The sequence below is a fragment of the Callorhinchus milii genome, unplaced genomic scaffold (genome assembly GCF_018977255.1).
Source record: "Callorhinchus milii isolate IMCB2004 unplaced genomic scaffold, IMCB_Cmil_1.0 Scaffold201, whole genome shotgun sequence".
NCBI lineage: Eukaryota > Metazoa > Chordata > Chondrichthyes > Chimaeriformes > Callorhinchidae > Callorhinchus > Callorhinchus milii.
In genome coordinates, this window is record NW_024704942.1 from 16683 (window position 1) to 41131 (window position 24449).

Genomic DNA, 24449 nt, shown 5'->3' on the forward strand with positions numbered 1-24449 from the left:
TACAGTTGTTGTCCCATGTCAGTAGACTTCCCAAGTCTAACAATTCATTTACATTCACAATATTGCTGCTTTCTAGTATTACTTATTTCTCAATGTTCTCCATTCGGAACACCATCGTCTTTGTCTTTTCCATTATTCAGCATATGAACACTTTCCTGCAGTATTACGCAACTTTCGTCCATGAGATCTATGTTGTTTGTGAATCTCAGGTTATTTATTTCACTTTGCACAGATATTCCTGAATGGCATCCATCTCTCTTTCCAAGTATGTGACGACGTTGTTCGGTGAAAGTGAATCTCCCTGTCTCATACCTATTGTTGTTGGGAACCCGTCCCCTATTTCCTGGCTAACTTTTACTGCTGAATTTGACCTTTCACCTACATCCTGCAAAATCTGCCAGTCTTTTCCCTACTCCGTATAATGTTATATATTGCGTCGTTGAATCTTTTTTCTGGAAATTTATGAAACGGTTGTAAACCAGCCTATTTTTTCTCTGATATAAGCCTTGACATCAAGATTTGCTGTACTGTGTTCCTAACTTTCCTAAACCCTGCATGTTCATCCACCAAAAATCTTCCACCTGTGCTTTTAATCGAATAATAGTACTATCATTAGTACCTTCCCCATGTAGACCATACGTGCGATAGTTTTATAAAAATTTTTTTATAAAATTGGAGAGATCTCCTTTCTTGAGTATCTTCACAAGTATGGATTTTATCCACTCTTCCTGTATTTTCTCTTCTCTCCAAATTTGCTTACATAGCTCATGGAGGGCAATAAGTGCTTGCCTGTTACTATCTCTCTGTATGTAATGTTTGTAGACCTCTTCATTATATGTCCTCGCCTTCCATAGTCCAGGTAATTATTTCACATATGTGTATAAATATATTTCGGCTCGCTAGTCTCGTCATGAAACTGCAATGAAAAAGCACCAGGGGAGGCAGCTATCACATCTGCCTCACTGAGCTGGACGCGTCTTAGCCAGTACCTCCCCAGCCATTGACCTCACCGCACGTCACTGGCAGCTCTGTCTTCTTTTGGTCAATATCCCAATACAAATTGCTGCAATACGTCGTCCATGTGTTTTTTGCTTCTTCTTTGTCCATCAAGATTTTACCGTCTTTGCTTTTTATCGCTGTTTGCCTTGGTTGCCACTTCCTATTTGTGCTCGTCACTAGTCTGTACACCTCCCTGGTTGTGTTTCCAGCATCGTATTCAATGTCACTACATTGCTTTTCCAGCCATTCCTGCTAATACTTAGTCGCCATCTCATCCGCTTCCTTTATCTTGAGCCTTCTTTTTATATTTTCCTATGCTAGTTATCTAGGTTATTTTAGTTATCCATGTACTTTTGGGGTTTACTACTCAGGCTATCGCTGATTATACTGCTTGCTCCACTACTTTCTTTAATGATAATGCCTTGCTGTCTATGCTGAGATAGTTTATATTTCTCCCCCTGATTCTACTCGATATTTCTTCATATTTCTCCTTGTCTCCTTGTTCTCGAGTGCCTCTATTTGCGTTCTCGATATACGTTTTAGTCGCAGGTTACATAGTATCAAGCTGTGGTCCGATGACACATCAGCTGCTCGGAATGGTCTGCATAGTCGAACTGATGTTTACAGCATCTGTTGATCATTACCAGATCTACAATATTCGTACGTTTTCCATCTGGTGCCCTCCATGTCCATTTTCTGCAGTTTTTTGTTTGAACCTTAGTATTATATATGAGCATGTCATGTTTTAAAGAAAATTCGAGCAGTTTCTCGCCTCTGTCATTTCTTTCCCCATATCCATACATTTGCATGATGCATTACTATCCAGTGTTATCCTTCCTAATTTTTCCATTCCAGTCTCCCACAATTATCTTAATATCTTTCCTAGGCAGTTCCTGTGACTTGCTTTCTAGCATTCCATATAATTCTTTATTATCCTCTTCTGCGCTATCTGAAGTTGGCTCATATATTTGGATGACAGAAATATTTAGGGGATGCCAATTAAATCTCGCTCCAATTACTTTTGGACTAACCAGTCTATATCCCAATAATGCTGTGGCTTTTGCGCTCAACAAGAACCTTGCTCCTCTGGTGTGCATTGTATCTTCCCCTTACCAGATCACTTCACCTCCATTTATCTCCCCCGTTCCCGTCGATATCATTTCTGCCAGTCCAATCATGTTGTACTTGTATCTTTCCATTTCCTCTGATTAGCAGGGTTGGCTACGTACGGTGTGAAAGAAGTTTTCACATGCTACAGTGAGAAAAAAAGTTTTTGATCCCCTGCTGATTTTGTACGTTTGCTCACTGACAAAGAAATGATCAGTCAATAATTTAATGGTAGGTTTATTTGAACAGTGAGAGACAGAATAAAACGCATGTCAAAAATGTTATAAATTGATTTGAATTTTAATGAGGGAAATAAGTATTTGACCCCCTCTCAATCAGAAAGATTTCTGGCTCCCAGGTGTCTTTTATACAGGTAACAAGCTGAGATTAGGAGCACACTCTTAAAGGGAGTGCTTCTAATCTCAGCTTGTTACCTGTATAAAAGACACCTGTTCACAGAAGCAATCAATCAATCAGTTTCTAAACTCTCCACCATGGCCAATACCAAAGAGCTCTCCAAGGATGTCAGGGACAAGATTGTAGACCTACACAAGGCTGGAATAGTCTACAAGACCATCGCCAAGCAGCTTGGTGAGAAGGTGACAACAGTTGGTACGATTATTCGCAAATGGAAGAAACACAAAAGAACTGTTAATCTCCCTCGGCCTGGGGCTCCATACAAGATCTCACCTCGTGGAGTTGCAATGATCATGAGAACGGTGAGGAATCAGCCCAGAACTACACGGGAGGATCATGTCAATGATCTCAAGGCAGCCGGGACCATAGTCACCAAGAAAACAGTTGGTAACACACTACGCCGTGAAGGACTGAAATCCTGCAGCGCCCGGAAGGTCCCCCTGCTCAAGAAAGCACATATACATGAAGTTTGCCAATGAACATCCGAATGATTCAGAGGACAATTGGGTGAAAGTGTTGTGGTCAGATGAGACCAAAATGGAGCTCTTTGGCATCAACTCAACTCGCCGTACACTATGGGAACCTCATTTGCCAGTAAAAATATGATAATTGGTTCTTTACCCTTCTATCTGGCAACAAAACTGACACCTTTTTACAAGGAGTCATGTTTGCATAGACCGCAATACCTGCAGTCATAATACAAACAAAAGAACATAACTCTGATAATGTGCACTGTCCTTGAAGTTGATTGGTCCACACCCGAGACAGCTTTCCTTTGAGCCTAGTCTCATATGAGACTAGGCTCAAAGGAAAGCTGTCTCGGGTGTGGACCAATCAACTTCAAGGACAGTGCACATTATCAGAGTTATGTTCTTTTGTTTGTATTATGACTGCAGGTATTGCGGTCTATGCAAACATGACTCCTTGTAAAAAGGTGTCAGTTTTGTTGCCAGATAGAAGGGTAAAGAACCAATTATCAACTCGCCGTGTTTGGAGGAGGAGGAATGCTGCCTATGACCCCAAGAACACCATCCCCACCGTCAAACATCAAGGTGGAAACATTATGCTTTGGGGGTGTTTTTCTACTAAGGGGACAGGACAACTTCACCGCATCAAAGGGACGATGGACGGGGCCATGTACCGTCAAATCTTGGGTGAGAACCTCCTTCCCTCAGCCAGGGCATTGAAAATGGGTCGTGGATGGGTATTCCAGCATGACAATGGCCCAAAACACACGGACCAAGGCAAAAAAGGAGTGGCTCAAGAAGAAGCACATTAAGGTCCTGGAGTGACCTCGCCAGTCTCCAGACCTTAATCCCATAGAAAATCTGTGGAGGGAGTTGAAGGTTCGGCTTGCCAAACGTCAGCCTCGAAACCTTAATGACTTGGAGAAGATCTGCAAAGAGGAGTGGGACAAAGTCCTCCTGAGATGTGTGCAAACCTGGTGGCCAACTACAAGAAACTTCTGACCTCTGTGATTGCCAACAAGGGTTTTGCCACCAAGTACTAAGTCATGTTTTGCAGAGGGGTCAAATACTTTTCCCTCATTAAAATGCAAATCAGTTCATATAATTTTTGACATGCGTTTTTCAGAAATTTTTTTGTTGTTATTCTGTCTCTCACTGTTCAAATAAACCTACCATTTAAAATTATAGACTGATCATTTCTTTGTCAGTGGGCAAACGTACAAAATCAGCAGGGGATCAAATACTTTTTTCCCTCACTGTATGTCTCTACTGTATTCTCTTTATGCAATATTCTCAGCCTCTTCGTTGTTTCGGAATTTGGCTACTTTGTTTCCTGATGGTGTCGTAGCTATTGCTGCTACTCTGCAGTTCTCTCTATATATAAAGCTGTTTTGAGCAAATTAATGCATTGTCATCATTGGTCTGTTTGACGTCATTACGTGTAATTTTAAGAAATATTCAATTTCCATTAAACGTCATTACGTGTAATGACGTTTTAATTTTAAGAAATATTCAATTTCCATTAAACATTGAAAACTAAAATAATTATAGACAGTTGCAAATAACTATTTATGAAAGATAATTGTGTACCACTTTTTGTAGGCCTATATTGGCCGACTACAAGCTTCCTTGCCATTTAAACATGTCTATATGGGTTTATGTATGGCAGAGAGACATGGTCGATGACTGTGCATCCTTGAACTGGACGCCTTTCGCCAATGGTCCTTGCAATGGATACTTGAATTTCACTTCAGTGAGCATATCACAAATGCTGAAGTCCTTCATCGAGCAGAATGTCAGCCGGTGTCTGACTTCGAACGAGGAGGCGGCAACTCTTGCAGACACATTGCCCCTGCTGACACGTTGGGAGAACTGTGCAATTATCGATGGCCTTGCTCAAGATTGGACTCTACACAGGGGCAGGCCGAGGTAGACCTGGATGCACACGGTTGGGCCGATTTCAGACATCGTAATCTCAGCCTACACTTGGCGTATCGGGCGCATGAGAATGGCATCACCAGGCGATGTCTAGTATTGAGAACTGCTACGCCTCCTCTCGGGGCTTGCGACTAATTGACATATGGGTGCTCGTCTTTGACCAAATTACCCGATATGCACCCGATCTCGTCAGATGATCGCAGAAGCTAAGCAGATTTTAAGACTGAATTTCACCTGAAAGGGCGATCACTGTGCATGCCGGTGGTCAAAGGCTGCTACAGCAGACTATGCTGTGGTCGGTAGAGGGCAGTGCAGAAAAGTCCAATCTTTTATTTGTATTGTACTACTATGCTTCTACATCTATGCTCCCTGCTTCACTCACCAGGCTGACCAACATAAAGTCTGGCAAAATAACCGTTTCGACCTGCACAGTGTGGGCAGACTTTTTGTCCAGGAGTTGGAAACTGAACACGTACTATTCCTTATTTTACACGACAGCCGAAAAGCACAGATCACAATAATTATAGCGAGCACTCAATTCTTTGGTATCAGCTGTATTATCACACGCTTTGACGTGATGATGTCTTCAATTGTGTTTGTTAAATTTAAAGCCAGAATGAGGCCTATTCACTATAGTGTGTGCTAATTATTGTCTCCATGTTAAATGTTTGACTTTAAAACTTTAAATGGCCGACAACCCTTGACCACATGAAATTAAAATACTTTCCTCAGTCCATTTTACTTTGATAGTAATCCAACTGCAACAACATAGACCACTCACACATTTTAACCATTAGGTCATCAATCATCCATGAAAGACTCACTGTGTCAAGACTTCCAGCATATCTTGCTTTGAAAAGTTTGGCAAATTCCCTTAAAAGGAATGGTTTACGTTTTGCAACAGTCCTCCATAACTGTCCCCACAACATCATCATTCCCTATGCCCTACACGCTGACATCAATCCCTGCACTTGCCTGACCAGGAGTAACCCCGCAGTATGACGATCTGTGATTGGTGGCAGGAGATGAGGAGACATGGTCCAATATGTGACGATATGTGATTGGCAGCTGGAAATGAGGTGACAGGGATGAGGGTGGGGGGAGAGGGACCTGGGAGGATAAGAAAGCACGTCGGAGGAGGGACGTAAGGAGAAAACTGGATGAAGGAGGGAGCTGTGTGTTTCAGAGGTGGAATAAACGGACTGGAACTCTGACCTGTCTCGGCGGGTTTGTGAGGAGAGTGTCCGCTACAGTAGTATGGCAGTAAAGCAACCAAAATCACGAGAGACCCCTTTGGCCTCGTCCATCCATAATATATCCACGCGCAACAAATCTGGCAGGTAGTGTGAACCAAGGTTTAGGGAGCACATGCCCAAAGCATCAAGTTTTCCAAGACACACACGTGTTCTCCCCCCCACCCCGCAAACCTGTTCAATAACTAGTGATGGGACTGAGAAACCATCAAACACATTACACACATAAACTCGATTTAATGTTAAATTAAATCCTAGAAATCAAATTTAGGACCTCATTGGACACTCACAGCTCGGCTGAGCGGCTCCCAGGCTGCCAAAACTTGCGGCTAAACATGATGCGGATGGCGTTACGAAACGCGCGGTTGAAGCCCCCGTATAGGTAAGGGTTGATGGCTGAGTTAACATGCCCGAAAAAGTTTACCATGTCCCAGGTGAAGGAATTTGTTCTAAAATCGATCCAGGCATCTTTGACGATGGTGTAAAAAAATGGCGCATAGCAGAAAATGAAGACGCCCAGAATGATGGACACAGTCTTGGTGGCGTTGTGCTCTCGTTTCATGGCCGCCCACTGCTGCTTGTTGAAGCCCGACTTGCCCTGACTCCCTTGCTGCTGGATGCTGATGGAGCGGGCCTGCTTGCGTGCCACACGGTAAATCTTCGCGTAGGCAAGGTCATTACCGTTGTCGGCACCATGAAGGTGATGACGGCACCACAGCTCGAGAATGGCTTGTTCATGTAGAAGATGCAGTTGTCCGTACAGGTGCGGCTTGCCATCATGTCCTCGATGCCAATGACAATCCATCCTAGCATCACGGGCACCACGTATAACACTGTCCCGAGCCATGCGGTGGCAAGAAGCAGGGCTGCTGTCTTCCAGGTAAAGCGCTGCCTATAGTGCATCGGGTCGCAAATGGCCAGGTATCGCTCGTAGGCGATGCAGCAGAGGTGCCAGGTGGAGGCGGTGCACATGAAGGCATCAAGGAAGTGGTGGACCTTGCAGAATTTTTGGCCGAAGAACCAGCAGTCGTAGACGCACTGTGTCGTGTAGAAGGGCATCACCACTACGCCCACCATGATGTCGGCCACCGCCAGGGAAAAGGTGAAGGTGTTGGGCAGCACCTGCAGCTGCTTAAAGTAGGAGATAGCCATGATGATGGTCATGTTTCCCAGGACGTTCAACACCGTGGTAACAATCATGATGATTAAGACGATGTTGGCGATGCGTGCAGACATTCGAGCTGGGCGGCAGCGGAGGCCGGACTCCCGGATCAGACAGATCAGTGGCTCCACGTTGGAGGCATTGTGGTCAGGATCCCCACCCATGAGTCCTAGAGCCAGGCTGGAGTTCATGGTGCCCCCTTCGAACTATTCAGTGCCCAGCGTCTCAATCAGTTAAGGGACTTCTTCTTGCTTCACAGTCACTCGTTTGCCAACTTGTCCACTGTTCCTTGCATGCATTTGTCTTGCCTCTCTCTAGCACAGTCATTCACCCAGCATCAGTGTCTGGGGCACATAAATCCTATATCTCCCGACCATCTCTGTTTCTTACAATTTTGGGAAAATGAAAAGCGTCCTTTAAGATGTTTGGCCACTTCCTGTCCTTGAGCAGTTGGTGTGTCCACGTGTAGGAGGAAATTGGAGGGCCTGGAGAAAATCCTGCAACCATTCGAGGGGACAGCATTCAAACTCAGCGATATATATCCTTGTCAGCAACCTCTTTCATATTATGTGTCCTATTCAGACAAATTCTAATTTAACGCTAAATATTATAGTTGATATGGGTTTTGTCAATAAACTGACAAGACTCAACACATACCAGTTAATGATATAATTGCCCAAGTAGACGTGGCTCTCAAGGGCCTGGGTCACATAGCTGCAGACGTGGTAAGATCTGAAATCGCTGCAACCAGCAAAAACGCTAAGATGCCAGCTAGCAACCTCAGCAAAGATGAGCGTTTTGAATTATATAAATTAAAAAGGAGGGATGACATTGACATCCTCTCAGCCAACAAAGGCAATGCCACTGTCATCGTGGATAAAATAGAATATAACATCAAAACTCAAGAATTACTTAACGATGATGGCAGCTATACAAAAATAAAAAGAGATCCCACCAACAGCCTCGTCATTAAAACCAACAAAATCATTTCAGATTCAACCGCATTAATTGATCAAACCAAACAGTTCTCGTTGAAACCTTCTGCTGCCAGGTCACCAAGGTTATATGGCTTACCAAAGATACTTAAAGAAGATACACCCCTTCGTCCCATCGTCTCCACTATCAACTCCCCCACCTACAAACTTGCTCGTTTTTTGTCAGAAATCCTGCGTCCTTTTACTGGAAAAACCACCTCTGCGGTACTAAACTCTACTCACCTGGTATCGACAATCAAGGGTATTTCCCTGTCCCCAGACGACCTGCTTGTCAGTTTTGATGTAGTTTCCTTATTCACCAAAGTTCCTGTACCTGACACCATCGCAATCATTGAAGACTTGGTTCATCAAGGACTGAACACAGAGGTACCCATCTTGGTGAGACACTGCTTAACCAATACATACTTCACGGCATCATGGCTGGAACACAGAAGTCCGACCAGTGGAGGTGGGCTGCAGAGGTTTTGTGGCAACATCTACAACCAGACTGCTTAGAGACCTGGGAATTAAGGGCCAGAGCCAGCGTTCAGCAATCAGAGCTGTATCGGAGGCGGCAGAAGGCAGCAGTCAGTGGCTCTGGATGAAGAGGAAAGACCCCAGCTGGGCCCCAAAGTGAGAGGGCCAGGATGTATGCAGTCAACAATGCTTGACTCAGGGAGGAGGACACCCCTGCCATGCATAGTCCCATGGGATGTTGGCTATCAACAACAAGGCAACTCCTATGACTAATTGGGAATGGGACGCAAGCGTAGGATTGATCACCCTGTCGCTGGCCGCCTTTGGGGAGGGTGTATAGTATGAAAGGCCGAAACACCCTAGGAACCAAAGGTTCACTACTGACGATGCGCTCCCCAAATTTCACCAGGCTCACTGTTCATGAACTCTTGGAAGTGCTTGCACAAAGGATAGTAACATCTCATCCTGTGTTCTTTGGAATCTGAATATCTGGACTTGTCCAGTGACTGCTGAGAAAGATCAGCTGACAACAGGGGAAAGTCCTTGTGGCGGCACGGAGAGACGGCTGACAGGAGGGAATAGACCCCACTGGGACAGTCATGGGTTAGCTTCCCATTTCTGTAGTTTCCCATGCTTCGCAGTATGTTGGAAACACCCGATTTAGCTACAGAAAGTCAACATACGAGAATACCCCTAGAGTCTGCGAGAGCGGGGGCGGAAGATGACTCATCGACTGACAACATGGTAACGACTGGACCGGAAACGACTACGAGTAATGAGAGCACAGCACAAGAGAACACCACAGCAACTGTCACAAGTTCCGCTGCAACAGCAGGCCACAAACAGATGCAGGTATGTGTCTGTGGTTGGAGGAAAGTTACATCACACCATGGGTTGAGGATCCACCAGGGGAAGAAGGGGTGTTTGGGTAAAGAGAGACAGAGGCCTCGCATTGATTACTTTCTGCGAAAGCGATCAAATCAGTCGAATGAAGCACAGCAACTGGACGCAAACCATAGTTTGCAGTGCATCAGTACCACTGTCATGGAGGACGTAAACTCAAGCACCGAAGTAACAACTGAGGTGGAACCAACAACAGGAGTGGAACTCACCCAGCCTCCCAGACCTGCAGTCGAGAGGAGACTACCAGGGCACAGACCGTATGTGAAGTGGCCTGGCGCCAGTGACAAGAAGTTGTGGGAAACAGTGAATACTGACCTTACCTTGACCCTCGAGAAACTTCGAGGCACAGTGGAGAAGAAGTTGGAGAGGATGGGGGACATCATCTATGAGTACGGGGCAGAAAGCTTTGGAGTGCAAGAGGCAAAAGGCGGGAGAAAGGTTCCAACCCCACCAGTTTCCAGGAGGCAACAAGAAATCAAGCGCCTCGTTCAAGAAAGGAGACAGCTTAAGAAACAGTGGAAGAAAGCCTCGGAAGTGGAAAAGGAGGGCATAGAGGCACTTCAGGCTGACATCAAAACCCGGTTGGCATCCCTCCGTAGAGCAGAGAACCTACGGAAGCGCAGAAGGAAGAAAGAACAAACTAGAACTCGATTCTATAAAGATCCCTTCAAGTTCCTTAAAAGTCTCTTCACGAAGGAAAAAAGTGGAGTTCTAAAAACAACAAAGAAAGACCTAGAAGAGCACCTGAGAACAACAAACTTTGACTCAAAGCGACATGAACATCTGGCCATCCCATCAGATATCCCACCCATTGAACCCCCGGAACATCATATTGAGACCAGCCCTCCGACATGGAAAGAGGTGGAAAACACAGTTCGAAGGGCAAGAACAGCATCAGCCCCGGGGCCAAATGGAGTCCCGTACAAAGTGTATAAGAACGCACCAGACGTCCTGAGGTTCCTCTGGAGGCTTATGAGAACAGCTTGGCAAAAGAAGATAATACCCAAAGTGTGGCGTAGGGCAGGCGGGGTCCTGATCCCTAAGGAGAAGGATGCAGTGAACATCAGCCAATTCCGCCCAATCTCCTTACTGAATGTCGAGGGTAAAATCTTCTTTAGGGTCATTGCCCAGAGGATGGCCGAGTACCTGCAAAGGAATGCGTACGTCGATACATCTGTACAGAAGGCAGGAATATCAGGGTTCTCTGGCTGCTTGGAACATTCCAGCATGATCTGGCACCAGATCCAAATGGCCAAGGTGGAGAAAAGGGACCTCCATGTAGTCTTCCTCGACCTCGCCAATGCATTTGGCTCTGTGCCCCATGAACTCCTGTGGTCTGCCTTCAGATTTTTCCACATACCGGACACCATCACAACCCTGGTGAAGTCGTACTTTCAGGATCTGCAGTTCTGCTTCACCACCTCAGAGTTCACCACCTCATGGCAATGCCTGAATGTAGGTATAATGGCGGGATGTACCATTTCTCCATTGGCATTCATAATGGCAATGGAGGTTATCATCAGATCCTCAAAATGGGTTGCTGGTGGACAGCGAGTCGACTCTGGTTTTCGCCTCCCTCCACTCAGAGCCTACATGGACGACATTACAACATTGACCACCACTGTCCCATGCACCAGGAGACTGCTCAGAAAACTCGAGGAGAACATCAGCTGGGCCCGTATGAAGATTAAACCATCCAAGTCACGCAGCATCTCGATTGTGAAGGGAGTACTCTGTGACCTGAAATTCTTCATCGGAGATGACCAAATCCCAACAGTGTCTGAGCAGCCGGTAAAAAGCCTTGGAAGGTGGTATGATGCAAGCCTGAAGGACAAAGACCAGGTGCAACAGCTGCGCAAAGACATCAGTAGTAGCCTACAGTCCATCGACAACACCCAGCTACCTGGAAAGTTAAAGGCCTGGTGTCTGCAGTTTGGTCTCCTACCCCGGGTGTTGTGGCCCCTAGCAGTGTATGAGGTTCCAATCTCAACAGTGGAGAAGATGGAAAGAGGAGTCACGAGCTACTTAAAGAAGTGGCTCGGAGTTCCACGATGCCTTACCACCATAGGCCTCTATGGAGATGGTGTCCTCAAGCTGCCCCTCACCAGTCTAACCGAGGAATTCAAGTGTGCAAAAACCAGGCTCCAGATGACACTGAATGAATCTCGAGACCCAGTGGTGAGCAACAACGCGCCGACCTTGGCAACTGGGCGCAAATGGAGGCCAGGAAAAGCAGTCCAGGAGGCAACAGCAGCCCTCAGACATGCTGACATTGTGGGTCATGTTCAGCAAGGGAGAGGAGGCCTTGGGCTAACTAGCCGTGCTGCTTGGAGTAAGGCCACTGCACCAGAGCGGCGGAAGATGGTAGTGCAGGAAGTACGCCATCAGGAGGAGGCTGCAAGGTGGGCCAAGGCAGTCTCTCTTGCCAAACAGGGACAGTGGACTCGATGGGACAGTGTGGAGAAGAGGAAGATCAGCTGGAAGGATCTGTGGGCCATGGAAGCGAGGCGGTTGAGCTTTTCCATCAGAGCAACATATGACGTCCTTCCAACACCAGTTAATCTTCACCAATGGTATGGTGAAGATCCGGACTGTGCCCTCTGTTCCATGCCAGCCAACCTCAGGCACATTCTCACAGGGTGTAAAACAAGCCTCACCCAAGGACGCTACACTTGGCGTCACAACCAAGTCCTTAAAAACCTTGCGTCCGCCCTGGAGGACAAGCGAGCTGCCACCAACTCCCTACCACCCCCAGCAGCATCACACCCCTTACGGACGACCTTTGTCCGCGAAGGGGCTAAACCACCGAAGAGCGGCTCTACACCAATAGAGCGAGACCAGCTGCGCTTGGCCCGCGACTGGAAAATGCTAGCTGACATTGGCCGGCAACTTGTGTTTCCTCCGGAGATCGCAACCACCACCCTAAGACCTGACATGGTGCTCTGGTCCCGTTCGCTCAAGAAGGTCTTCATCATTGAGCTCACAGTACCCTGGGAGGACTCAGTAGATGAGGCTTATGAGCGAAAACATCTGCCGCTATGCCGGAACACAGAAGTCCGACCAGTGGAGGTGGGCTGCAGAGGTTTTGTGGCAACATCTACAACCAGACTGCTTAGAGACCTGGGAATTAAGGGCCAGAGCCAGCGTTCGGCAATCAGAGCTGTATCGGAGGCGGCAGAAGGCAGCAGTCAGTGGCTCTGGATGAAGAGGAAAGACCCCAGCTGGGCCCCAAAGTGAGAGGGCCAGGAGGTATGCAGTCAACAATGCTTGACTCAGGGAGGAGGACGCCCCTGCCATGCATAGTCCCATGGGATGTTGGCTATCAACAACAAGGCAACTCCTATGACTAATTGGGAATGGGACGCAAGCGTAGGATTGATCACCCTGTCGCTGGCCGCCTTTGGGGAGGGTGTATAGTATGAAAGGCCGAAACACCCTAGGAACCAAAGGTTCACTACTGACGATGCGCTCCCCAAATTTCACCAGGCTCACTGTTCATGAACTCTTGGAAGTGCTTGCACAAAGGATAGTAACATCTCATCCTGTGTTCTTTGGAATCACCTGGAATGGAACTTTCTACAAACAAACTGAGGGCACCCCAATGGGCTCCCCCCTATCTCCGGTTGTAGCCAACGTTTTCATGGAGAAATTTGAGACTGACGCCATCCAGACTGCCACTTTGCGCCCAACCTTATGGAAGAGGTACGTGGATGATACTTTTGTCATCTGGCCACATGGCCGGCCTGCTCTAGACCAGTTCCTCGACAACATCAATTCCATACAAGAACCAAGAATATGACAAGACTCTGTTCACCTCCGTCTCCGTGTATTTGTATTTTCTATCTCTCTATCTCTTTCTGTCTTATAGTCTTAAACATTATGCAATACCACGAGTTCCTGAAAAACTGCATGAATAATAATATTTAGTTGGATATAGCGTTGTGCATGTAAATTGATTCTCACACTCACTGAGGCACCACAGAAAAGCTGGCAGGCAGACAAGCGGGAAGTCATAGTCAACGATGTTTGTCTTCCTATTGTTCTCTCTGTGTCTGGGTCTCACTGCCATCTATCTATCTGTCCCTTTGTCTTCCTCTGTATATTCTATGTCTCCTACGTCCCTCTTTCTGCTAGGAAACAATTTGTCAGAGTAAGAGGTGATGGTTCTAGATGCCATACTTGAAGAAGTAACCATTGCCCTTTACAATATTAAAACAGGGAACATTCTCGTTCCATATGGAATGACTGTGGACATTACAAACAAAACAAGTAGTAACAGCTATTGCAACACAATGACTGGATTGATTTACTACCCAATGTTTACATGAAATCAAATGCCTTTTTTGCCACGATACGTTTTTTACAATTGAAATGAAGCATTTAATATGGAGGCTTTCGCGGCCAATATTATCCATAAGAAGGTTTTTTTTGGGTTAGATCGCGTAAATATAAATGCATCGTTATACTCACCACCACCCGAAACAACTAATTAGTAAGTTTTTTCATGTAAACAAAACATGCCAATTAGTTACTACTTCAGCACACCGGTGTCCTGGAGAGTAAACCCACATTTACAAATCGAGTACGACGTATCGCTGGTAATTACAACCAGCCTCATCAGAGGACAGCTAGAATTGTGGAGAAATCCTCCTGTTAAAAGAACTTCGATTAAATAAATAAATCGTTATTTGGAACATTACATGTATTGGTTAAAGACATGCATACAAAGTGTTCTCGAAGATCATAACGGAATTAGCGACAAATCCGAGCCCGCACACCTTGGTTTGGACAGCCGTTCAATACGAATACTTAATAATGTACAGAGCGTCTTAAAACGAAAGGCATCAGTAGACGTTGTACAGAACCACTACTCTACTGATATAAAATAATGCGTGAAGAAACACTTTCCACCATGATTTAAAATGTGTTTATTTCGGGTTAGATCGTCTTGTAGTCATAATGTCAATTAGTTTCAATCATAACCCTCCGCCACCTAGCAGAGTCAACCAAATCGAGTTTTCACGTTGGGGCAAATTTTCCAATTGATTTGGATTTTCAGCAAAATCCGGAGGAGGAGGAATATTGGAAAGTGAGCAACAAGTTGACTATGGTGTTTTTTTAAATCGACGTTTCACTGGAGATTACATCCAGAAACATCACATGTGAACAAAATGCTCGGCTCCTAATGACACTGGATGTAATCTCCAGCAAACGTCAATTTAAAAAAATCATCTAACTGCCTGCTGCTCTGCTTGCATGCTCGCTTGCCTGCTATGTTTTGCTACCCATGCTGTCAAATGCTGCTGCTGACTAGCCGCCATGGTGAAACAGGAAGCCGAGCGCGTAAGTCTTCCTTGTCAGTACAGAGCCTCTCCATCACCAAGACTCCTACTGTGCCTCCCAGTTGACAGCCCACGGTAACTGGTATCTCGCGACACAAGACCAAAGCAGTAGGGGATCTCGGAGCTGCAGTGGTCCTCAGAGGTATCTCTAACTTCCCAACCACTGCCCCACTGCCTTGTGGGTAAACTTTGGCTAGGGGAAAAAATCCTGACTCCAAATCTGTGGTGGGCACCCGCAACAGTGGTATTCAACAAAACGATTCTCTGGCAGTCCCCTGCAGCTCTGGCCAGACGAAGGTCGTCGTGAGTTCCTCATGCCACCTGAGTATGTTTGCCTGGAGTGAAGATGGTAGGCATTGAGAATGCACACCCCTACCCTCACTTTAATCTACTCGCTGTGCAAGCTTCTTGCTCCACTCCCCCCCCCACCTTTTTTAAACCCTGTGGCAAACAGCAAATGACAGAAGGTACAGGTCAAGGATGTGACTGGGAGCATCTAGACAAACACTACACTTAGGCAGCGATGGAGTATTGGTCGTTGAGACAAGGCATGTCTCCTCGGCAGCTTCCATCATGTCTGAGCAGCCCCGCACTGCTCACCCCTAATGGAGAAAGACCTAGTAAAAGTGGTCTAAACAGCGTCTGTTCCACTCACTCCGGGTGGTAAGCCGCTACCAACGAAGCATTCCATTCAGTGACCGAAACTCAAGGAAACCAAAGACTCGTTAACTTATTTAAGTTGCTTCATGGAACATCCACACCCTCTTGGACTCTTACGAAAGAAACTGACAAACCACACAGAAGGACAGCTCTCGTGACCCATGAACTCAGGAAATACAACATCAACATTGCAGCGCTCAGTGAAACCCGCTTCCATGGAGACTCTCTCACAGAGGTGGATGAGGGCTACAGCTTCTTCTGGAAGAGTGTTCCAGAAGATGCTCGCCGTTTCCATGGAGTGGGTTTTGCTGTGAAAACCTCAATCCTCCAACGCGTCCCTCTATCCCCTGTTGGCATTAGTGAGTGGCTGATGACGTAGCACATCCCCTTGGCTGGGGGACGCTCTGCCATGCTCATCAGTGCTCATGCGCCTGCACTGGACGCAGACAATGACGTGAAGGAGGCATTCTATAAAGCTCTCGACACTGCCATTAAAAACACACCACATACAGTAAAGCTATTCCTCATTGGAAACTTCAACGCCAGGGTGGGCTCCGAACACCATATCTGGGACTGTGTACTAGGCTGGCATGGGGTGGTTAAGCAGAACAGCAACGGGCTGTGGCTACTCTCCCTATTTTCCAAACACCACCAAGTGATCACCAACACCCTGTTCCAGTTGAAGGACAAACACAATAACTCATAGCAACACCCCTGCTCAAAACACAGGCACCTGCTAAATGACATCATCATCCATCAGTGCGACCAAAAGGAGGTACTAGTGACCCAAGCCATGCGTGGAGCAGAATGTTAGACTGATCACTGTATGATCAAAGCCAAGCTCTGCATTGAGATCTATCCACTAACAACCTGCTGCATTTCCTCTCCACGAAATTCCCCCAAACTCCCCGGACTCCGACCCCAACACCACATGGATTGAGTTGTGCACAGCTATCTTCGAGGCAGCCTCGGAATCAATCGGGTACACCAAAAAGCATCACCCAGACTCGTTTGATGAAAACGCTGCCTACATCCACACACTACTACAGAACAAACGCCAAGCCCACAAAACAGTTTTTTCCAACCCAGACTACCCCACTCTCCAATCATCTCGCTCCAAGGCCAAAGCAGAGTCCCAACGTGCTATCCATGCCATGGAGGACACCTGGTAGGTCCAAACGGCAGATGAGATCCTAATCCACCCAGATGCAAACAACAGCAAACTGTTTTATGATGCCATCAAAGCCCTCTATGGCCCCCCAAAACAAGCCATCACCCCAGTCAGGCCTGTTGATGGCAAAACGCATTCCAAGGACCAACAAAAGATATTGGAGAAATGGGCGGAGCACTTTGATAACCTCCTCAACCACATAAACCCCACATACCCACTCATCCTTGACACACTCCCTGATATCCCATCCATTCATAAACTTGACAGTCCACCACGATTTTATGAGGCTCACTAAGCGGTCAAAGGCCTGAAAAACAACAAAAGTGCTGGACCTGACGGCATCTCAGCTGAGATCTTGAAGCACGGGGGATACCTCATCCTTCGCCATTTACACCTTTTCATCAAGTCATCTGGCGGTCAGAAACAATCCCACAGTAATGGAAGGATGAAAATATTGTAGGTATCTACAATAAGAAGGTTGACAACGTAACTTGCAGCAATTTCAGAGGTATCTCCCTTCTTTCAGTCACCAGGAAGGTCCTCGCCAGAATAATGCTCTACTGGCTCGCAGATAACCGATTTGAAAAACGTCCTACCAGAATCCCAGTGCAGCTTCAGGAAAGACAGGAGCACCACCGACGTGATATTTGTGGCAAAGTAACTGCGGGATAAATGCCGGGAGCAAATCATTGACCTCTTCATAGCTTGTATCGACCTCACCAAAGTATTCAAGACCATCAACTGTGAGATACTCTGGCAGCAGGTCATCAAATTTGGGGTGCCTCCCAAGTTTTTGAGCATTCTAAAACAGTCCATGAAGAAATACATGCCAGACTAATTCTTGGTGGGATTCAATCGGAGCCTTTCAGCGTTGATGTCGGGGTCAAGCAAGGCTGTGTTCTGGTTCCATCCATATTCAACATACTCCTTGCTGCCTTCACAAGTCTATCACATAACTCCCTCAACTCAATCGATGGAATCCAGCTACAGTACTGTCTGGATGGAAATCTCTTCAACCTAAGACGCCTCCAAGCCCACACAAAAACCAAAACCCAACAGATATTTGAACTGCCATATACAGACGACTGTGCAATCTTGGCTCACACCCCAGAATCTATGCAACACGCCCTCAATCTGGTCTCCTCCTTCTACCACTCCATCGGCTTACAAATCAATATTAAGAAGATGGAAATAATTGCTCAACTGTCATCCACATCCACCTCAATCCCTACCTTCAACATCGGTTGTGTTCACCTCAAATTGATACCCCATTTCACCTACCTCGGTTCTGTTCTCTCCTCTACATGCTCCCTTGACGACGAAATTCACACTCGTGTCAACAGAGCCTCTGCTTCCTTTGGACGCCTCTGGTCCAGGGTCTTCGAAAATTGTAACCTCAAGACCCACACCAAGGTAGCAGTTTACAACGCTGTTTGTGTCTCCACACTGCTTTATGGCTCAAAGACCTGGACCCCATATAGGCGTCACATTAACATCCTGCAAGCCTTCCACATCATATGCCTCCAGCGCATCCTAGAGCTAACATGGAAGGACAAAGTTCCCCATACTGGGATCCTCACCTAAACCAAGTCATCCTGCATTGAGACAAGCATGGCTAAACGACACCGCCGCTGGACCTGCTGAAGCGGGAACTGATTCTCGAGCAAAGCTCTCAGTTTACAGATCGATCTACGTACCTACCCTCACCTAACGGTCATGAGCTTTGGGTAATAACCGAAAAGATAAGATCGCGGGTATAACGGTTCGAAATTAGGTTTCTCTGCAGGGTTGCCAGGCTCACTCTCTGTGATCGGGTGAGGAGCTCGGTAATCCAGGAGAGCCTCAGTCGAGCCGCTCCTAATCCGAATCAAGAGCACCAGTTGAATTGATTTGGGCATCTGGTAAGGATGCTCCCCTGGTAGACTCCCCCTGGAACTCTACCGGGGACGTCCCACTGGGCGAAGAGTCCGGGGCAGGCCGAGGACACGCTGGCGGGACTATGTCGCTCGGTTGGCTTGGGAACGCCTGGAATTCCCCAAGAATAGCTAGAGTCTGTCGTCAGGGAAAGGAAGGTCTGGACCGCCCTACTCAACATCAGAATCAGAAACAGTTTTAATCGCCATGTAAGTTTAAACAGACAAGGAATTTACTATGGCAGGATAAAAAAAAACATGCTCTCACCAGAAGAAGCGGATTGAGAAATGAAACGAAATAAACGAACAAACTTGTTGGCGAGTTTGCCCCCACGTGACAAAATGATTTCCATTACTATGTCGGGTGGTGGAGGGTTATAATTTTCTATAAAAAAGGACATTTTACACTCCATGAAGATCCAAACCAAATTAAACTAAATAAGAATCATAAAGACAGTGAACGGGAATCGACCTCGGGCCGCCGGTTCGTAGCGCAGTGCACGGACCACTACACCACCGCTCTCCATACACACGCACACATGTACACAGACAGTCTAGAACTTGCCACTGATAAATGCGATACAATACGATACTATATAAACATGGGGAGCCGTGGTGCCATGATTAGCGCACTGCGTTTGGGGCCGGACGACCGGAACTCTATTCCCGGCTATTGATGTAATTTCAGTTAAAGCACCTACGATTGGCTACGTACGGTGCGAAAGAAGTTCAACATACATACATCAGTGGCGAGTGCTGTCTTTAATGGGCCTGGGCAACCGCCCTTCACCAACCCGTATTTACCAGCGTGGTGAAGTATGGTCAAGCAACCCCCGCGACCGAGAGCTGAAATTTCCAATGGACTGTAAATTATGACACAAATACATAACTAGGCGATATTTGTGTACACGCATTGACATTCAATAAGCGCATGGATACTATACACGCATAGACATTATACAGACAGTATACACGTATACACATTTAATAACCACATCCAGACAGCCCACGTGTTAAATCGACACATTTTGATAACATTTACATCCATTTATCAATCGCCTGCTGGGTTAAGACTTCCTCTATGCCACCAGGCTGGTTAGTACGGATTAATCAGAGGGATGGAGGTGGATCGGTTCAGTTATCACTCGTCACTGAGATATAAGAACCTACACATAGAGGGAGCAGTGGCGCAGGGGTGAGCGCACTGCGCTACGAACCTGGCGACCTGAAGTCCATTCCCGACCAAGACCAACATCAATGGCGAGGGATCTGAACCGGTCCCGGGTTGTACCTGTACACACAAAGACAAAGATCTCCCCGTATAGCCTTGAACAGACTGTTGTGGAAAATGCTGGCACCTATGAAGATTAGCGCGGCACACGAGGTGGTGTGGTCAGCACCACACGTGGCCGCCTTTGTATCCCTAGTGCTGAAGTTTACACACGACAACTGGTATTCATTTAAGATTGAGTAGACCTAGGGGGGCACACGACCGGTCCAGATATTCTTCACCGATATTGGTCGTGAACGGGAATCGAACTCGGGTCGCCTGGTTCGACACGCTGTGCGATTGCCTCTCAGCAGACTGTTGGGGCAAGTGCTGTTAGCGAGTAGCACCTATGAAGGTCGGGACAGCACACGAGGGGGTGGTTGGCCAGAACCACGCACGGTCGCCTTTCTCTCCCCAGTTGTGGGTTCGTAGCTGAATGCGCTAACCACTGCACCACCACTCCCCCCGCCCACACAGATTGACACAGAAGCAAACATGCGATGCATGCAGTACTAGCCTAGCGGAACGAGCAACGATCGAGGACGTTTCCCGCGGAGATGGAGCGATGAAAGCGGCTCTTGAGATATGACGAAGGCCTTAGGGAGGAGGCCAGGGATGCGCTCCGCGAAACCGTAGAGAACGTGTGGATGTGAACATCGACCTCACCCCACAGCACGCGGTGTCGTTTTTTTATGATTATTATTATTACACGCTTTGAATTACCTCACTATGTTGTATCCTCAAATTTTGTAACTCAATTTTTACACACTTCCCAATGTGGTATCGACTGCAAGCTTGGTATACGTATGTCATACTGATGACAATACTACTGTATATTCTATCATTAAAAATAAAATATAAACTTTTTTTAAACATAATTTTTTATTTTTCGATTTAAAGCTTTCGTGACTGCAGGGATTCATCTTCTTTTATTGTGTTTTATTTTTATTATTTTATTACTTCCCTTCTACGTGACTTTACCGAAAGAACCAAGAAGATTATTTCGTATATGTTATGTTTCGGCTTGAGTCTAATTGTCCACGCTCAACTAACGTTGCCTTCCTGGAGTCGTGGAGTTCTTCCATTACTAGTACGGTACATTTCATTAAAGCGTGTTAACATTTTTTTTTATATTACTTATTACTGCCTCGTCTGCAATATACTTTGGGTCTGACTGTTGATTCTGAAAGCGAATTTCGCCCCCTTTCTGACATCAGATGCGGATTTCATTTCAAGACATTTATTAAAATAGACACAAAGACAGTCAGGGACACCCTGTATAAGCTAAAAAGACACGGCGTATTGTTTACGACCACCTATTATTGTCGTTGATGAATGAGTCTGTTTTTATTAGTCGGTGAGGAAAAGGCATTGACCTCTGATGGGGATGCTGGGGTCAGATCCGCGCCTCACTGCCTTCGTCCCTTCGTTCGTGACGATTTAAAACTCGCGGCAACGTTAATACTATTTCAGGCCAAGTCAACCTAGACAAGTTATCGTCGTCGGCGGTGCGGGGAACTCGCTCGCGGTGCCCCCCCCCCTTTCGCCTCCTGCCCCTCGCCCGACCCCCTTTGTCTTCCCAGTACAATGCCTCGTTACTTTTCAGCCCCTCGGCGTTCTGTCGACCCTCAGCTACGACCATGACCTATCCCAACACCTCCTCATCAATCCCTCTTGTACTACCGTCATCAACACTACACCACCACTTATACAATAACCCAATTATTAATTTCAATTCATGACCACCTTACGTATAAAGTTACGATTGCTGTAAAGCGCATTGGTAAGGGATCGATATATACAGTATCTTGATAAGATCGGTTTAGGTAAATGACTTGCCACGGAGTCTATAGAACCCAAGGATGACCGAGATCGCAGTGCAGTTGGCGAAACACGGTGCCACCGCTCCTGGCTTGAAACTCGGATCGCCGGGTTTGTTGCGCAAAGCTGCACACCCCCACACAGACGTGAAATGAAGACAAAGACCGCTCCCTATAATAGACTGTTGGGACAAGTGCTGGACACGAGGGGATGGGTGGCCAGTACCACGCCCGGCCGCCTTTGTCTCCCCAGTGATGATGTTATTGATGCCGCCCCTGGTACTCATTTAAGGCCAAGTCGACCTAGGGGAAGCTATAGACTGATTCAAATGTTCACCACTGTTGTTGGTCATGACCGGAAAACGAACTGGGATTCGCGGATTCGTAGCGCCTATGTAGCGGTGACGTCCCCACGGGGCTTGTGCCAGGCTAGGTGCACCTTGACGCCACGTGAAGTGTGGAAGGATCACTGGCAGGAGGTTATGGGACAGGCCCAGGTGCCATGGGTTTAATGACATGACTGATACCTGTGCTCAACACTGTGCCAACTTGGTAGGATTTATACGCCCAGCGCTCCGCTCGTTGTTGTGAGCGTCGCTCCTCTGCCCTCCGTTGTTTGCTGGAGGCGGCTGCCTGCAAATGCGCAGTATCATCCTCCATAGAGGCGAATGTTGAAACCAATCTTAATTTTGGAGCTTTCGTGACTGCAGGAATTATTCTTTGGTTTTTTCGGTAAAGTCACGTATAAAAATAAAATAATAAATTAAATAATAGCATACGACGTTTCGATTGCAACACAAGCAATCATCATCAGGTATAATGAAATAGCGACATAGAATATAACCAGAAAACTATAGACAGACATATAAGCAGACAGATATCACCAAGATACATAGAGAGAGCAACCCAGGTACAGAGAGAGGTGATCGTCTCTGTGGGGTGGCCTTAAATAGACAGAGGGGGGCGGAGGCAGAGAGAGGGAGGGGGTAGGGAAAACATTTACATGTCAATGAGTACGAAGGGAGGGGAGTAAGGTAAGCAGGCTTAGAGGGAGACAGAACACACTAAATTAAATAACCTAGCAAAGTATCGAAATGTTATGTAAAACGACACAGAGAGTCGGTCAACACACAATTAACGCATTGCCTGGTCGATTACGTATTTCAAAGATTGCTAAGTTAGAATTTAAGTGTGAAAATTCCAAAGAAAGACAAAACATAAAAAAGAGGAACGGAGACACACAGACAGAGCAGAACCTAAGCTGCTGGTTAAATGCAGGATGTTGAAACCAGTCATCGGCAAGCCACTCCTTCGGTACCACATCAGTCAATCTCTTCTCTAGACCGTCCCGCGCCCGTTTTATCCCCCTTTATTCGGCCCAGCTTGGTTATGCGGTGGCTGGGCACGTGAACTACATGACCCAGTGAACGCAGCCTCGCCTGCCGGTGGGAGCTATTTGATGGTTAACGGATCGTTACAGGATCTGTAAACTCCTCACACAATTCAAGCTGCTGGTTAAATGCAGGATCGATCGTAGGCAAGCCAGCCTGTTTGAAACCGGCGTAGATGTTCCATTAGAGGGGTCCACGTTTGGCAAGTGTAGAGAAGGGAGGTCGTAACTGTCTGTGGCCGAGGAGACAGGGAGTTTCGTGTGGGCTGATAGACCAGGTAGCTTCCATACAGCGTTATGCAGCTGCGTGTGTATATATACACATACGTGTAGAGTGACAGACCAGAAAGCTTCGACACAGCGTTACGCAGCTGATGAAAACATAGTGCCACTCAACTGGTCATAAGAAACACACCATACCTACACATTACCTTTTTTACAGCTTAAACGCCACATACACCGAACTCCCGTATAGACTTTTACAAATGATTGGGGCAATTGATCCTCGCGGGCCCATATTAAGGCCGGCATGGCACACGAGTAGGTGGTGTATCCAACACCGCACGCTCTTGTCTCCCATGTTTACACGCCGCACTCATGGTAACTCATTTCAGGCCGATTTTACTTCGGAGAAGTTCTGAATTGGTTCAGATGTCACTCACCTATGATGTTTGCCGTGACCGTGAATCGCCAAAGACCGATCGCCGCGTTCTTAGCGCAGTGCGCTTACACACTCACTCACGACCATTGTCACAACAACAGGCACTCTCCACCACTAAGTAGAGGGTGGCGTCACCACAGCCCTTGTGCCAGACTAGGTGCACACTTTGCCACACACCCTATACCTCCCTCTCAAACTACTCTGGTTTTCAACCATCTAAATACAAGCTTATGTAACACATAAAAAGACAGAGATCCCCGTATAGCCTTAACAAACTGTACGTGCAGACCGGAGAAGCAAGTCAGAATCAGAGTATTTATTTAGTAGTGTAATTACCCGTCATATGTTCGTAAAACAAATAATTTCATGAAAAAGACAACAATGTTAAGATTATATTGAATTTATTCAATAAAAAATACTAAATATCACATTTTGTGTAAATTGACGATCATCTCCCAAAAGTTTTCCTTGAGATTCATTTTGTTGAATCAGCACTTTAATATTGGTTGGATATTTGCATCTGGA

The 24449-nt window shown here is 46.6% G+C and overlaps 1 protein-coding gene across 1 annotated transcript; it reads right to left on the reverse strand.

Annotated features, from left to right (window-relative positions):
• Positions 1-6467: 6467 nt before the first annotated feature.
• LOC121851899 (trace amine-associated receptor 4-like) lies at positions 6468-7534 on the reverse strand. Its single transcript, XM_042345984.1, is given in 2 exon segments — positions 6468-6853; positions 6856-7534. Coding segments are annotated over 2 exon segments (1065 nt in total).
• Positions 7535-24449: the final 16915 nt, after the last annotated feature.